Source organism: Ochotona princeps, chromosome 15 (genome assembly GCF_030435755.1).
Source record: "Ochotona princeps isolate mOchPri1 chromosome 15, mOchPri1.hap1, whole genome shotgun sequence".
Taxonomy (NCBI): Eukaryota; Metazoa; Chordata; class Mammalia; order Lagomorpha; family Ochotonidae; genus Ochotona; species Ochotona princeps.
In genome coordinates, this window is record NC_080846.1 from 17077784 (window position 1) to 17093087 (window position 15304).

General features: G+C 56.1%; 1 protein-coding gene across 2 annotated transcripts in view; it reads left to right on the forward strand.

Moving 5' to 3' along the window:
- Positions 1–359: 359 nt before the first annotated feature.
- LRP1 (LDL receptor related protein 1) overlaps positions 360–15304 on the forward strand; it is a 74682-nt gene continuing 59737 nt past the window's right edge. The window contains exons 1-4 of one of the 2 annotated variants that reach the window (XM_004582931.3): positions 360–897; positions 9138–9260; positions 12302–12439; positions 14394–14513. In XM_004582931.3, the coding sequence (XP_004582988.2) occupies positions 831–897; positions 9138–9260; positions 12302–12439; positions 14394–14513 (448 nt within the window). In that variant the 5' untranslated portion in view covers positions 360–830. The remainder of the gene's footprint in view (positions 898–9137; positions 9261–12301; positions 12440–14393; positions 14514–15304) is intronic. The other variant, XM_058673127.1, reaches the window with a different exon arrangement.

A 15304-nucleotide genomic window follows, 5' to 3' on the forward strand; every position in this document is an offset into this window, starting at 1 on the left:
CCTCCCGCGGCCCTCTCAGCTCTCCTCAGCGCGGGAGGCGGAGAAGTGCGGGAGAGGGCTGGGGGGCGCAGGGAGGAGGCCAGGTGAGAGGAGAGGGAGCGCCAGGCACCCCCGAGGCGGGCTGCGGGCCCCGCGGGCCCCCTACTCGCCGACAGCTTTCCAGAAGCCCAAACCCTGTCGCCGCTCCGACTCCCCCTCCCCAGGGCAGCGCGCCAAAGCGGCGCATGCGCACTACCGGGATTGCCGCGTAGCTCTTCCAGCCCCCCCCCCCGCTTTTCTTTCCCCGCCCCTTCCCTCCCTCCTCTGCCCGTCCCCTCCCTCTCCCCCTCCGATTCCCCCCCCCCCCCGACACCCGGCGGCACTTCAGTCCGGGGAACCGCGGTGCGAGCTCCAGGCCCGTACACCGAGGAGGCGGAAACGAGGGGAGCCCCCAGAGCAGCATCAGGCCCCTCCAAAGTCTTCCCCACCCGGTCCACGCCCCCCACCCCCACCCCGCCTCCTCCCAATTGTGCATTTTTGCAGCCGGAGGCGGCTCCGAGATGGAGCTGTGAGCTTCGCCTGGGGAGGGGGGGGAAGAGGAGCGAGGAGTACAAAACGGGGGACAGAGGGCTTGGATTTGGGGGCCGCGGGCGCACCCCCGTCAGCAAGTCCTCCCCAAGGGGCTCTGAATTCTCCCTCTTCACCCACGCCCCCGGTGCGCTTTGCTGAAGGAGAGAATAAGAATAGAGGAGAGGGGGAGGGAAAGGGGGGTCCCCCCAGTTGGGGGGGGGACAAGGGCGAGAAGTAGCAGGACCCGAGGGAGGGGGTCGCTGCTCGCATCCGCCCCCACCATGCTGACCCCGTCGTTGCTGTTGCTGCTGTCCCTGCTCTCCGCTCCGGTCGCCGCTGCAATCGAGGGTAAGTGAGATTCCTCGGGCCCCCTTGGACCCCGGGGCCACCTTTCCTCCAGCCCCCACTCGTGCCTGCGGCTGGGGAAGGGAGGCGCGGAAGGGGGTGCCTTTTGTTATCCTCTGCCAGCTGACACAGCAGCGGGCCTGACTGGGGCGGGGATGAGGGGTCCGATTTGGGAGGTGGGACCCCCTGGACAGAGGATGCTTTTGGGACCCCCCTGCTCAGCTCAGACAAAGACCGAAGACCTGGCTAGGGAGAAAAGGGCGCCCCGTTTTTGGTGATTCTGGGATGCGGGAGGCCTTCTTTTCCTCCCTCTGGTCGGGGAGGGCCTCCACCTCTCCTCCATCCTCCACCCCCATCTGAATTGTGAAGGAATCCGGCTCTGCAATGTACCCTGCAAAAGGGGGCGGGGGTGGGAAGGGGTACCTTTTGCAGAGCCCTCTGAAGCTTAAGGGGGGAAAGCCGGGCCAGGGGCGCCCTGCTGGGCAGACAGACAGCCGACCAGCAGTCCCTGGAAGGCTGTGGGTGGGGGAGAGGGAAGGCCCCCTGCTTGGGTGTGGGTTCAGGCCTGGGGGGGTGCGTCCAAGATCCAGGACTCCTGGCCTTGCTTCTGTATGGGGCACGCTTCCCCCTCCCCGGACCTCTGTCATAACCTGGGTAGGGCTGTGTTTGGGGGGCAGAGAGGGGGCGCTGGTGATGCTATGTGACTTTAAATTTCCCTTCTCAATTCCTGGGAGCTTGAAAATGGGGGAAAAATCAAATGTCATCGCTGGGGAAGGGGACAGAGAAAAATGGCCTAGAATGGCCCGGGCTGAAGGGTGAGAGGAAGGGGCTCCCCCCGTTGCACCCCAGTTTGGACTGGAAAGGGAGCTGGAGGTGGGATGGGGCTTGCGGCCATGCCCTCATCTCCCACCCCCAGTTTTCAACTCCGCCAGTAACTGTGTCCCCTGCCATCCTGCTTACTGGCATCCACTTCATGGACTACACAGTTGGGCTGGAGCTGGACCTGGGATTTTTTTTTTTTTCTTGAGGAAATGGGTGTCCCTCTCTCCCCTTTCTCTGTCAGTCAGCTGTTTCTTTCTTTTTTTTTTTTTTCCTGTCTTGTGAGTCACTGGTTCAAGTCTTGCCCAAGCTAGCTTTAAGCCAGGGTCATGGGGTTGGGCTGGGGCTGGATCCCTGGTTTGGGAAGGGGTGGGATGAAAGGGCCCAATCCCCTCCTATACCCCCCCTCCCCTGTCTGCTTCTAAATCTTGCCAGGCTGGGATTGGGAAAGTTTTTCTCTGAAATCAGATTAGCACTAACCACCCCCCTCCCTTCTCCCTGACTTGCTTCAATTGAGGGAGGAGGGCCAGAGGGTCAGGAAGCAGCTATGAGCAGAAAAGCAGTGTATTCAGCAACACACACCTCAGCTATCTACCCAAGGGGAGGAAGGAGGCTGGGGCAGGTAGTGAGGAGACACTCCCCCCTAGCCCCCCCAGGACTTCCTCTCATTCTCAGCCCTGTAAGGTGAGAGGGGAAACTGAGCAGAAAGAATTTAGTTGTGATGCCTCCTTGAAGGGGACAGAAGAAAGATGCTTAGCAGAGCCCCCTTCAAGGAAAGGCGAAAGCCAGGGGGCTGTGTGGAGAGCAGAAAATCCTGGAATGGGGCCCCAACTGCTTCCCTCCCACACTCCATCAGGGTTCTATCAGTGGCACGATGACACTGTCTTGGTGCTGACTGGGAGAGAAAGACTGCACTATCTGCCTAGTACCCTCCCTTTCCACCTTTGTCTCCCCAGTTCAGACCCAATTCTGCTAGTCCCAGGGAGAAGTCCCCTCCCCAAACACACACCCCAAGATTCCTCTCTGGGAACTCAGGCTGCCCATTCCAGTAGCAACCCCCCCCCCCACCGATGACAGGTCCAGTGCAGCCAAAGGAGAGTCCGTCATCGGCCCCCCACCCCGTGCCCTCCTGCCTGGGACCAGACACTAAACTTTATTCTTTGCTTTCTAGAGAAGGAACCCTCCCGGCCCATATGGCCTGCCTTAGTGCCTGTCTGTCCTTGCTTCCTTCCTCTTGCTGTCTCCAGGCCGTGGGAGCAGTCCTAGGGCCTCACCCACCTCCCCTCACACCCGGGTAACCCTGGTCTTAGAGGAACACTGTCACTCCCCACCAGTGGACCATATCTACTGCACCTGCTCCTGGCAGCGTGGTGGTGATGGGAGGGGGTTCTGGAAGGTCCTGTGGAGCTGGAGGAGTATCTCCACCAAGCAGAACAGACTGGTGGAGGAAGAACAACTCCTACTTCTCTCCCTGCTTCCAGCTGCCGAGATTGCAGCCCCCAGGCTTCCCCAGAGAAGGTTCCCACTCGGTTAACTCACCCTGCCCTGGTCAGACCCAGGTCCTGGAGTGTCTTCCATTCTTCCTCATCTCTTGAGACAAAGATGTGTGCAGAATTGGAAGGGTATTTCCATGTTGGGGGCTCTCACAAAACTTCCTTTATGGCCCACTCTCCCTCTCCCTCCATCTTTACCATATGTACTTTTTGGTAATACCTTCCCCCACCCCACTCCACTCCCACCCCAATCACTGGTAACATCCCAAATATGACATCTGGGGGCATGGCCAGAATCAGGTCCAGCCTGAGTCTTCCAGTCACCTTACCCCACCACTGGGAAGCCATTCCCTCCTCCAGTCCCACTGTGGCTCCTGAGCAGGCAGCGTCTCAGCCCTCACCTGCGATGTCCCCCTACCCTGCTGCCCCCAGGTCTCTGCCCCTCTAGGCTCTGGATAGGGGCTCCCTGCCTTTGTGGATGGGGGACTGGGTGCAGCTGAATGCACACAGGGGAGCCCTGCCTTGGTTCTGGTGCCACATTCAGGCAGCTGTGTCCCGCCCCCCTGCATTCTGTCCCAGATTTCAGCCTGGTTAGCAGGACCCGGCATTGTTTGGAGAAGGAAGCAGTTGGCTGTAGAGTGTTTCCGGTGCAGTAGCCTCAGGCACCAGCGTAAAACCTCCCTGAGAAAGAGGTGAGGGGTACCGGAACACAGAACTATCTCTTTCTCATCCCTCCCCCAAGCCTCTCAGAGAGTCACAGTCTCCCAGGCCTTGGCATCCCTTTTCCCTCCCTCCGAGACCTTGTGGGAGGCAGCTGCCTTCACTTCTGAGGGTCCCTCTGGCCAGGCACTGCCAGGGCCCTGGTCTCTGTCTTCGCCACGGGGTAGATACTGCTCCCACCCTCACCCCAGGACTCTCTGGGTTTATCTCGGGACCACAATGTCTCCATCGTGGCAAGCTTCAGACCCAGTGCCCTGGCTGTCCTTTTGGCCAGTCTAGTCTGCCCTTCGTGTGTGTGTCCCCCTCGGCCTTCCAGAACTTTTTTGTATCAATGATCCATTGTGGCGGGTGGAATTCTATGCTCTTTTTCTGTCACCTGTTTTTCTCCACATATCTTCCAGAGATAGGCACTTTCATCGCAGACTCCCAAGATACCAAAAGCTACCTGGAAGCAAGAGTCTCTTCTGAGCTTTTTGTGCTTGCTCCGTAACTTCTACCTGGCTTATTTCTCTCCCTGGCCAGAGGAGTGTGCCTGATTAGGCAGCTAAGAGTCCCCCTCCGCTATACTCCAAGTCCCTCTCAGTTCTCCTCCTCCAATGATTCTGGGACTGAGTTTTGAAGAGAATGTTTCTGGAGGAAAGGAACTTGATCTGCTTTGTGGGTTGAGGAACAGGGAAAGGGGGTATTTTCAGAAGGACAGAGGGAGGTTAGACTCTTGGCAGAACTTCCTGCAGCCCTGGAGAAATGTGGGGAGTATGTTTTTGGGAGCCAGATGCTTTTACTTCTGGTGGGCAAAGATTGTTGTGGGGCGGGGCACAGGGGATGCTTCCAAAGACCCCATGAGAAATACACTGACCTCTGAAGGCATCCAAGGGGGTCTGGATCGTATTTGTGGGGGCGGGGGGAAGGAAAAATATGGCGGGAAGGTCACAGGTCAAGCTAATGTCCTGCTGAGTCAATATTGACTCAGGATGGAAGGAGGGGACCCTTCCCCTCCCCTGGAGGTCCAAGCCACCCCGTCTGTCCATCTGTCCAGGCCACAAAACAGAGGCCCAGATTCAGGAATGACAAAAATGTGTCTGAGCCTCATTGAGCCGCTGCCTTGTGGAAGGGAGCCACGGGGTAACACCCAAAATACATAAAATCCCACGGGCCTCGCTCCTGCTAGGCTGGCCCCTCAGGTTCCAGCAGGCTCTGTCCCCCACTCCTGGGTACCACTGCTCCCTGTGATATCTGGGGCCAGTTGGGGAGGGGGGGGAATCTTTCTCTTTGCTGAGTTTGCTTTGCAAACGGCCTTTCTCTCTCTCTGTGGTTTCCTGCTTCCAAGCCTCCCTGGTTCTCTGAGGTACCCCTTTCGCCCCGGGCCTCTTCTCTTCCTCTCTGTCCTGGGGGTGTCTTATGGATGTCCCATGGGCCTGGCCTTCCTGCCTGCCCAAACCTTCTCTTCTCTGGTCAGGCCCATCTTTTTCCCACTTCCCGGTCCTAGCCCCAAGAGCCCAGAATGGGCCGCAGGATGGCAGCCAAGGTTCCCGCGGGGCAGTGGGGTCTATGTTGTGTCTGGACACACACCCAACTCTACACCTCCTGCCCTGGCTCCAGCTTGGTGGCCCTGGGGGCTGTGGCTGGGCCGGACGCCTGGGCTGGCGGGGAAGTGGGGGTAGGGTGTTGGCCAAGTTAGCATGGCGGTCACATTCGTGTCCAGCAAAGCTGAGAACAGACAGCCCCTGTGTCCCCGTGTCCTTCCTGCAACCTCGCTCGCTCTCCACCCGCTCCAGGCCTCTCCTCCATCTTCTCCCTCGTGCGTAGGCCTCTTCTGTCCCTTTCTCACCCCTCTCCATCTCCTGTGTCTATGTGGGTGGGTGGGTGTGGGGGAGCCTGAAGGGACACTCCTCTGCAATCTCGCTCCTCACTCTCGCTGCCAGTGAACTGGGCCATGTTCCTTCCTAATCTGACCCCATCTTTGTGGATGGTCAGTGACTATTGGCTCTGTGCCTCAGTTTCCTCCCCTGTGCGACTGGGGATGTGTCTGGGCTGTGAGGGTGGTGACTTTCAGAGCTGGGACAGGCACGCTGTGAGCACAGGAGAAAGCAAATGCCTGGAAGCCCGGTTTCCCCCCTACCGGGATGGACATGTGTTTGTGGGGGGTGATGCTCTGGTGGCTATGGAACTCAGGGCATTGCCGCCCTCACCTGTGGATGGCGGGCCCAGAGTGGGGTTGAGGTGCTGTGGGGGGAGCAGGATTCTAGACAAACCCAAGTTTTCCTTCTGCTTCTCTGTCCTTGGCTTGTGTAGATGGTCCCAAAGTAGGTTATTTGCTTCTTTCCTTCTCTCTCCCCCGGAAAGGAAATCAAAGGCAAGCCACAGCCTTCACCCTTGAAAAGTTCCTTGGACTTTGTCTTCACACAGGGCCTCTGACAAGAGCCTTTCCCTGTCCCCCCCAAACCCCTGAGGCTGCCCTGGCCCCTGGGAGAGTTGCAGGAGCCTCCACTCATCTCTGGCTGGGAGATGCTGGGAAGGGGAATGGACCAGGCCCTCCTCTTCCCTTCTCTCGCCCCCTCCCCCACTCTCCTCCCTCCACAAGAGCACATCTGGTTTGTGAATCTCTCTCATTCCAGCTTTCCGAGTTTGCCAGCTGCTGTTTCCTCTGTCGAGTTCAGGCCAAAATTGGGGGTGGGGGACAGCGGGTGCTGGGTGGGGGAGGACTCAGGGAGGACTAAAGCAGGCAGTGGGGGTGGTGGGGTCAGTGGGGTGGGGAGATCATGGCTGAGATAGGGGAATGGAGGGGAGGTTTGAGTGACCAATCCATGACCTCAGGCCCCGGCTGTGCATTCTGCCCATCCCCACCCTCTAAGAGCGGGGATGGGACTTAGTCCCAGGTGGGGGGAGGGAAGAAGTGTGTTGGGGCAGGGGCAGGGAGGGATGGCACAGGGGCCCATTTCTGGGCTCCAAACACCCCATCTGCCTGTGAGTCCCACCACAGCCCCCTCTCTCCTAGCTGGCTGGTCAGGGGAAGTGGATGGTTCCCCGCATGCTAACGAGGCTGGCGGCTGCATTTCCCCGGGAAGACCTCACAGCTGGCCCAGTGGGGCAATGAACTCAGCATTATCCATCTCCTCAAGGGGCCTTTATTCCGTGCTTGGGTGGGGGGGCGGTTGCCTGGCTGGGCCATCCTTGATGTGTTTCCTGAAGTCAGCTCTCTGGCTCTCGTTCTGGCCAAGGGCCTGAGCGCAATCCCCTCTGCTAGAGCTGGGGAATCTGGAGGGAGGACATGTCCAAGAAAGGCACCCAGATGACTCCCTCATTTCCGGGGCCCTATGCCCTCACATTAGGCTGCTCTCTCCTGCCTGCGTGCTCCCTAGGTGTGCCCAGCTCTCTTTCTTCTCACAAGGCTGGCCTCCTGAGCTGGGGTGTTGGGGGCACTTCTTACCTTTCCTTGGCACTTTTGTGCCCAGCACAGGGCCTGGCATGGAGCTGGCCTTTAGCAGGAGTCAGCAGAATAGAAGTGAATCTGACTCAGGCCAAGGAAGGGGTGTGAAGAACTGAAGACTGGGTAGCCAACCATGGGTGGGGGGATGAAGGGTAGAGGACTTTCCTTTAGCCCTCAGAACCTCTCAGTTCAGATGCGAGGCCTGTTGTAGACCACACTAGTTGGGAGTTCACTGCACCCGTCTGAGCCCTGGTTGTTTTGTTTTTAAAAAAGAACATTTGCTAATAGATTTGAAAGGTGGTTACAGAGAAGGATCACCCATCCCCTGGTGTGCTCTCCAAATGGCCACAGCAGCCGGGACTGGGCAAGACTGAAACCAAGACCCAGAAGTGCTGTCTAAGTTTCTCATGTGGGTGGCAGGAGCCCAAGTATTCTGGCCATCTTCTGCTGCTTGCTCAGGAGCGTTAGTTAGTAGAGAGCTGGAGAGGAAGCAGAACAGGCAGAACTCAAACCGTCAACTATATCCCTGAGCCTTGGTTATGTCCTCAGCTTTGTGGCCCAGGTTGAGGCACCAGGCTCAGTTTACCCATCTTGGAAATGGAGGTGTCCATTGTCCCTCCTTTGTCACACCATGGAGAGGGCTACATAAGACGATACGTGGTTTACCAGTTGTCACTACACTCCAGTCCCACCATACTGAAAGTTAGCTGGTACTGTTTGGAATTTCTCCTTGGGGAATGAAGCGAGAGAATAGAGTAAAAGTAGCAGGAAGCTGGTAGGGTGGGAGCATAGGTCACCCAAGAGGTAATGCCGGCCAGCCCCCTGCCTTCCAACTCATTCTGAGCAATTCTGAAGCACCTCTTTTCTCTGAGACTACCCCTTAAAGTGCCCCTGAGGCATGCCCAGCAAGGGAGGCTGTTCTGGAGAATGGAGGGCACTCTTACCTCACCTTCCCCTCCTGTATCTCTGCACTTCTGCACATGGGTGCAAAGGATACCTCCTAACACACAGTTTCCTTCTAGGGACCTAATCTGTAGAGGCTGGGGTGGAAGGAGTGATGATTCAAGGGACTAGCTGTGTTCCCTGAGGGCACAGAAATAGAAAGGTTAGAAAAGACCATCTCTGGGGGCACGGAGAAGGGGAGGCCTGGCACTACAGCACAGTGGGTTAAGCCACTGCCTGTGACACCAACATTCCTATATGGGCACTGGTTATAGTTCTGGCTGCTCCACTTCTGATATAGCTCCCTGTAAATGTGCCTGGCAAAGCAGTGGAAGATGGCCTAAGTGGAAGATGCACCTGTTGAGGAGATTCAGCTGGACTCCTGACTTAGACCTGGACCAGCCCTGGCTGTTGAAGCCATTTGGGAAGTAAACCAATGAGTAGACTTTTCTCTCTCTCTCTCTGTAACTGTACCTTCCAACTAAATAATTTTCTAAAAGAAAAAAGAAAGGACCAGCTCTGGGCCTCTAAAGGGGAGTGACGGGCAAAAAAGGAGAAAATAGGTCAAAAGCCTTGAGGACTGAGGAGGCTGATCTGAGTGACCGTGAACAGCAAGGGCTTTGCCTGGACAGGCAGCCTGGAAGATGCCCCTGCGCCACGCACAGATACAATGCGTGGCATCTGGGTGTGACCCTACACAGCTGTCCTGCCTCCCTGGTGCTCAGGGACTGTGGCTCAGGGATGAACTGGATGGCGACACAGGGAGCCTGGGAGAGGCTCTAGGGCCCTGATGTCAACCTTTGCCCTTCACCGACACCCCTCTATTCCTTCCTTGCCCACAGCCCCTAAGACCTGCAGCCCCAAGCAGTTCGCCTGTAGAGACCAGGTGACCTGCATCTCCAAGGGCTGGCGGTGTGATGGCGAGAGGGACTGCCCTGATGGCTCCGACGAGGCCCCTGAGATCTGTAAGTGTCACCTTAGGACCCCTCTGTCCCAACCTTTAGCTGCATCCTTTCTGTTTGGCAGGTTTCTGGGACGGGACAGCTGCTCTTGAGCTCGCTCGCTGTGGACATTGCTCTGGGCTGTTTGTCCATGACACAGCTAAAACTGCCTTTGCTCCTCTCTTCCAGGTGCCCAGCATGTTGCCTGTAGCGTTGTGAAACAGCCCCTCCACTTTCTCCCCCAGCAGGCCCTGGGGGCTGGCGGGGACCATGGACTGCCAGCTGTGTCGGAGGGAGGGAGGGAGGGAGGGAGTCGGGGAGGTCGCCTCTCCTCCATTCCTTCTGTCTCTTCCTCCTTCCCACCTGTGGGCCTGCCTGACCCCCTGATGAGTAGCTCCAGATCCTGCCAGGGCCTTCTGTCCTTGGCTCCCAGGCCAAAGGCCGAAGCTCTTGCTCAGCCTCCCTACCAGAAGCCCCACCCCTGCACACTTCCCGCCACCCAGCCTTCCCCTGCCCCCAATAAGTGGTGTAATCAGAGGCAGCTGTTTAAACTGGGAGAAAGGTCCCCACCCAGGCTATCCTCTGCCAATGAAGTGGGGTGGAGGACTTGCTGGCAGGACCCCACAGTCCTGGGTAGCCTTCTTGGAGCCCTGGGGTCTCCTGCTCCAGCCACTTCCCCATGTAGCTAGTCCGGGCCAGGGTCTAGATGACCCTGTCTTCCAAGATCTGTCTCTGTCCTCTTTCTCATTCTTTTTTGCTGCTCCAGTCCAATCCCCTGTCCCCACCCTACGCCCCCACCTATAATTATCGGGGGAGGGGGTAATTTTAGGGCTGGAAAGGGAGCCAGCAGTTCTCTCAGCTTCCTTGCTGCTCAGTGCCCTGGAGGGCCGAGGGCTGAGGGTATCTGGCCTCATGGTTCCTGCTGCCTGAGGCCATCATCACCCGCCCCACATTTCTTTTTTTTTTTTCTTTATTAAAGATTTATTTTATTTATTTGAATGGCAGAGCTCCAGAGAGGGAGAAGCAGAGAGAGGAAGAGAGAGAGCTTCCATCTGCTTGTTCACTCCTCAAATGTCTGCTTGTTCACTCCTCAAATGACTGCAACAGTCAGGGCTGATCCAGAAACTCCATCCAGTTCTCCCATGTGGGTAGCAGAAGTCCAAGGACTTGGGGAGTCTGCTGCTGCTTTCCCAGGCAGGGAACTGTACTGGAGGTGGAGCTGCTGGAACTGGAACTAGCGCTGCATCCTGGGATGTTGACATCAGATAATGGCTTACCCTACTGTGCCACAACACCTGCCACAGCCCTTCTGCTTTTCTGATCCCAAACTTTGGGTGCCACAAATAGAGCAAAGTCATGCAGAGGGGCCAGCTCGGGCTCTTTTTGTCCATTCTTCCTTTAATTTGGTACAAGCGCCAGGCTGTTCACACTCATGTACACTTAGTATCGTACACAGCCCCACACAAAGGCACAGGCACACGTGCAGAAGCACAGGCAGCATTCAGGGACGGACACACACACCCGAGTGGGTCACAGAATGAAAAGGATTTGCAACTACTGAGGCAAGAAGCCACAGCACATAGATGCAGACCCTCACTTGCACAGTTACCCCTTCCCTTGTGCATGGGTGCTTCTCCCCGGGCATGTGAGCATGCTTACACTCAATGCTGGTCCAGACTTAGGGACCCAGCGGCAGGGGTAGGCACTTCTCATACAACCTCTCAGGCAGCAAAGGAAGTAGCAGAGACATCAATAGCTGGCCACAACCTTGGAGCCTTTCCAGAACCTTCCATCAGGCTGCTCTGGGTGTGGAAATCTAGAATAACACTGTCAATGGAAATAGATGTGGCTCACACATTTCAACATTTGCTCACAGGGGTGTGTATTTGGCCTAGCAGTTAAGATGCTCATGTCCCACATCCAGGGACCTGGGTCCAGTGCTTGGCCTATCTTCAGATTCCAGCTTCCTGGAAATGAACTCTCGGGAAGCAGCAGTAATGGCTCAGACGGTAGGGTTATCCCACCCCCACACCCACAACATTGGAGGCCTGGATTGAGTTCCCAGCTCTTGGCTTTGGCACAGTCCAGTCTCAGCCCACCATGACAAGCCTTTGAGGATTGAACCAGTGGATGGGCTCTCTGCCTAGTACATAAGTAAATTAAAAACAAAGAAAACCTGCAATAGCCATATTAAAAAGAATAAAAAAGAAATAGGTGAAATTAATTTGATTTATTTTATCCAATATAGCAAAAATCATTGTTTACATATATTGTCCCTATATTATTAGGTATTTTCTCCATTTTTTTTTTGCTGTTAAAATTCAGCTTGCTTTCTTTCTTTCTTTTAATATTTACTTAGTTGAAAGAGTTATAGGGAGAAAGAGAGGGAGAGACAGAAAAGAGAGATCTTCCACCCACTGTTCACTCCCCAAATGGCCACAGAGAGAGGGTCAGTCCAAAGCCAGGATCTGGAACTTCTTCTGGGTCTCTCATGTGAGCAAGGGCCCATCCTCTGCTGATTTCCTAGGCCATAAGCAAGGAGCTGGATCAGAAATGGAGCTGTAGGGACTTAAAGTGGCCCCTATATAGGATGCAGGTGCTGCTGCTGGAGGATTAGCCTGCTACACCATGGCACCAGTCCCAATTTGAATGAGCCATATTTCAGGTCCTCCAAAGAACAAGGCAGTTCTAGAAAGTTGGTGCCCTTGGAAGCCTCAGGCTGCTGGAAGCTGTAGGAAGAACGGAGGTGTTGTTATCATTGAGTTTCTGTCCTGGACTCTGCCTCCCTAGGCTCTTGGAAACTTCCCACCTCTGACCCTGGCCTGGGGCATTGTGGTCCATGGAGGCACTGGAAAGTGGGCTTCTGCTGAAGTCCTAGCCTCCCCCTCCCCCTGCCTACTCTCTGCCTGCTGGTGGGGCAGGAGAGCTCTCTGTCTGCAGCCAGCCCCCAAAGCCTCCTGGGTTCCTGCCAGTGCAGGTGTCTGAACCATAGTCTCTCATCCCTACCTCCTTTGAACAGCCACCTTGGCCAGCCTGGTGATATTGGCCCTTCTGTCTGCCCCCAGGTCCACAGAGTAAAGCCCAGAGATGCCAGCCGAACGAGCACAACTGCCTGGGCACCGAGGTGTGTGTCCCCATGTCCCGCCTCTGCAATGGCATTCAAGACTGTGTGGACGGCTCTGACGAGGGGCCCCACTGCCGAGGTAAGGTCTTGCTCTCCTCCCCTGGCTGCATGCCAGCCAGCCCTCGGCCTGGCACCTGGTGGGTACCTTGCCCACTCCTGCCCCACCTTCTCCTCCTGTCACCGTGCATCTCTGCAGTCACAGCCAAGGACTGTCCTCACCCCCCTTCAGTGGGATGCCGCCTTGACTTGCCAGCAGACTTGCCAACCAGGCAGTTAGTGATAGCCGTCTGGGCCTCAGGGGTGGGCCCTGGCCTGGACAGCTCGCCCTGGCTGGGTGTGCTTAGATAGGCCACTGCCTTCTCTCAGGCCCCAGCTTGTCTCTGTAAATCAAGAGGTCATTACAGTCATGCTTTAAAAAATAATTTTTGAAAAAAGGAAAATAGTCAGGGTCCTTTCTTCAGAAGGCTTCCCACCTGGAGTTGTGGGAAATCACTGAGGGCCCAGGGTGCCGGGACTGAAGCTGGGGTGGTGGGAAGCCTGCCCAGGAGGGGCCTGAAAGCCACATTGCTCTCTCACTCCCAATGGTCTGTGCTTCCTGCAGTGACTGAGGCAGGGACACTAGGATACACAAACTAGAACATGTGTCCCCCCTGCCCCCTCTCCCCACCTCACCAATCCTTAAAGGATCCTGTGGTCGCAGGGGAGTAGCCTGGCTGGGAACTGTGGGGGACAGCTAGCCTCAGGTCCCTGTGTCAAGGAATGGTGGCTTGTGCCTTCTGCTGTCCTTGGCCTGAGCAGCTTTGGGAGGGAGCCTGAGCCAGCCCTGAAGAAGGGGTGGCTGTAGGGTGGGGGCCATGTCCTGTGCCATAGACATGACAGGGAAGATCTGCTTGTGGGCGGGGCCACATCTGGATCCTCTCATGAAGCTGTGGACTAGTCCCATCATCCCACCCTTCTGTCAGTTTTAACTTGTCTCCAATCCCATGTTCCCAGGAGAGGCCAAACCAGGACCTGGGGCTGGTAACTTCAGGTGCCCCTCCTCATCAGGTGGCACATGTTTGAGCTTGCCTCCTTTTGCATACCTTTCAAAACCCGCACAGTGCCTCCTCACTACCGCCAGTCCACACTGTCTCCAGAAGGGACCCCCTCCCCACAACCTTGGCTGAGGTTCCTCTCCTCCTCCTCATGGGGGAGGCTGGATGGACAACACAGTTGGGTTCTGGAGTGGAAGTGAGGAGAAGGCCTGCTCCTCCACCTTCACTATTCTAGCCAGCTTAGTGCCTTAAACGTCTTAGCTTCATGGCCGGCTCTCTCCTAGGTGGGGGCGGGAGCAGTGGGGGTGTGAGGCCACTAGACAAAGGGGTCTTTGTGGCCAGGCCGCATGGCCCCACGCAAAGCCATTAATTGGGTCACTGGTCTGTACCTCTCCCCCTTCTGTCCCACGTGTGGAAGTGGGTCAGTGGCAGGAGAAAGATCTGCAGAGGATCCCAAGGGAAGCAGTTTTGCTCCTCCTCTCCGTCTTCCACCTTGACCTTGGGCATTGTCCCTGAGGCACCTCAGGCTACAAGAACAGGTTGCAAGGGCACTGCCCGGTCCAGGCCGCACTGGGCTCATGCAGTGATGGACTGGATCCCATCCCCCTCACGCCCTCTGCTGAAGACAGCATACTGAGCCCCTGGCAGTGCAGACTAAAAGCATATGGTTGGGATCAGGCTCACTATCCCCTCTTCCTGTTGGCCCCAGCAAAGTTCCAGGTCTGCTCCCCATGGGACAGAAGGAGGCCAGGACCGGCAGACAGGGCTGCTTGCTAAGCCATACTGGACATGGTGACCCAGGGCCTCTCTCACACTCTCGCAGCTTCCGTTTCCTCTCTTGGAAACATCAGTAGTTAGTTCCCAGCCCTGGGAACCAACAGCTCAGTCCTTGGAAATACTTTCTGAAGATCCCAGGGAGGCAGAGGAAGGCTGGGGCACTCTGATCTGGAGGCCTGAGTTTGTGTCTCTTCTATCCACCCTGCCCCCACACCCCTACAGAGCTCCGGGGCAACTGCTCTCGCCTGGGCTGCCAGCACAACTGTGTCCCCACGCTCAGTGGCCCCACCTGCTACTGCAACAGCAGCTTTCAGCTGCAGGCGGATGGCAAGACCTGCAAAGGTGCGTTAGCAGCCGTGTCGCTGTGCACACACATGGTACAGGTTGTGGCTGGGGGGGATGGAGTTGGGGAGAAGGGAGGAGCAAGGGGACTAGGGGCAGGACAGACCTCGCTGACTTTGAGAAACTCGTCTCACAGATAGCGCTGTAAAATAAATCAAATTTAAAAAGCCACATGACTATAAATCCCATTTGATTCCGTCCTCTTGCCTATCTCTGCGGTCTCTTGGCCCTCTCCCTCTCTTGTGACAACACACATCCACTCAAGCACACCTGATCGGCAGGGAGGCTTCCTTGTCTCCACCCATTCTGACACCAGGGCCCAAGGCTGCAGTGCCTGTGCTGACAGACAGCACTCTACTACATTCTTTTTAAAAACCGCCCTGACGTGCGACTGTCACCACAGTTTACTTGGCCATCTCCCTATGAATGAGTAAGACATTCCCAGCTTTTCTCAGCTGAAAACCATGCAGACTTTTTTTGCCTGAAATCTGCCTCACTCAGGTCTTCAGGCATGTGCCATCTTTTCAGGACAGCTGCCCCTGTACACGTCACAGTCACATCCCCATCTTGGCTGACATGACTCCACAATAACATCCTTGTCCTGCTGCTTCATGAATACCTCCAGCACATCCTTTACCTTTTGGTGTATTATCATTATTATTACTATTATTGTATTTCTTTTAAATCAGAACATAATTATCATGCGGGTAGCAGTGCAAGTCTATTTGTTTTAAAGATTTACTATTTTTTTAATTTGAAAAACAGATTTACAGAGAGAGGAGGGACATAGA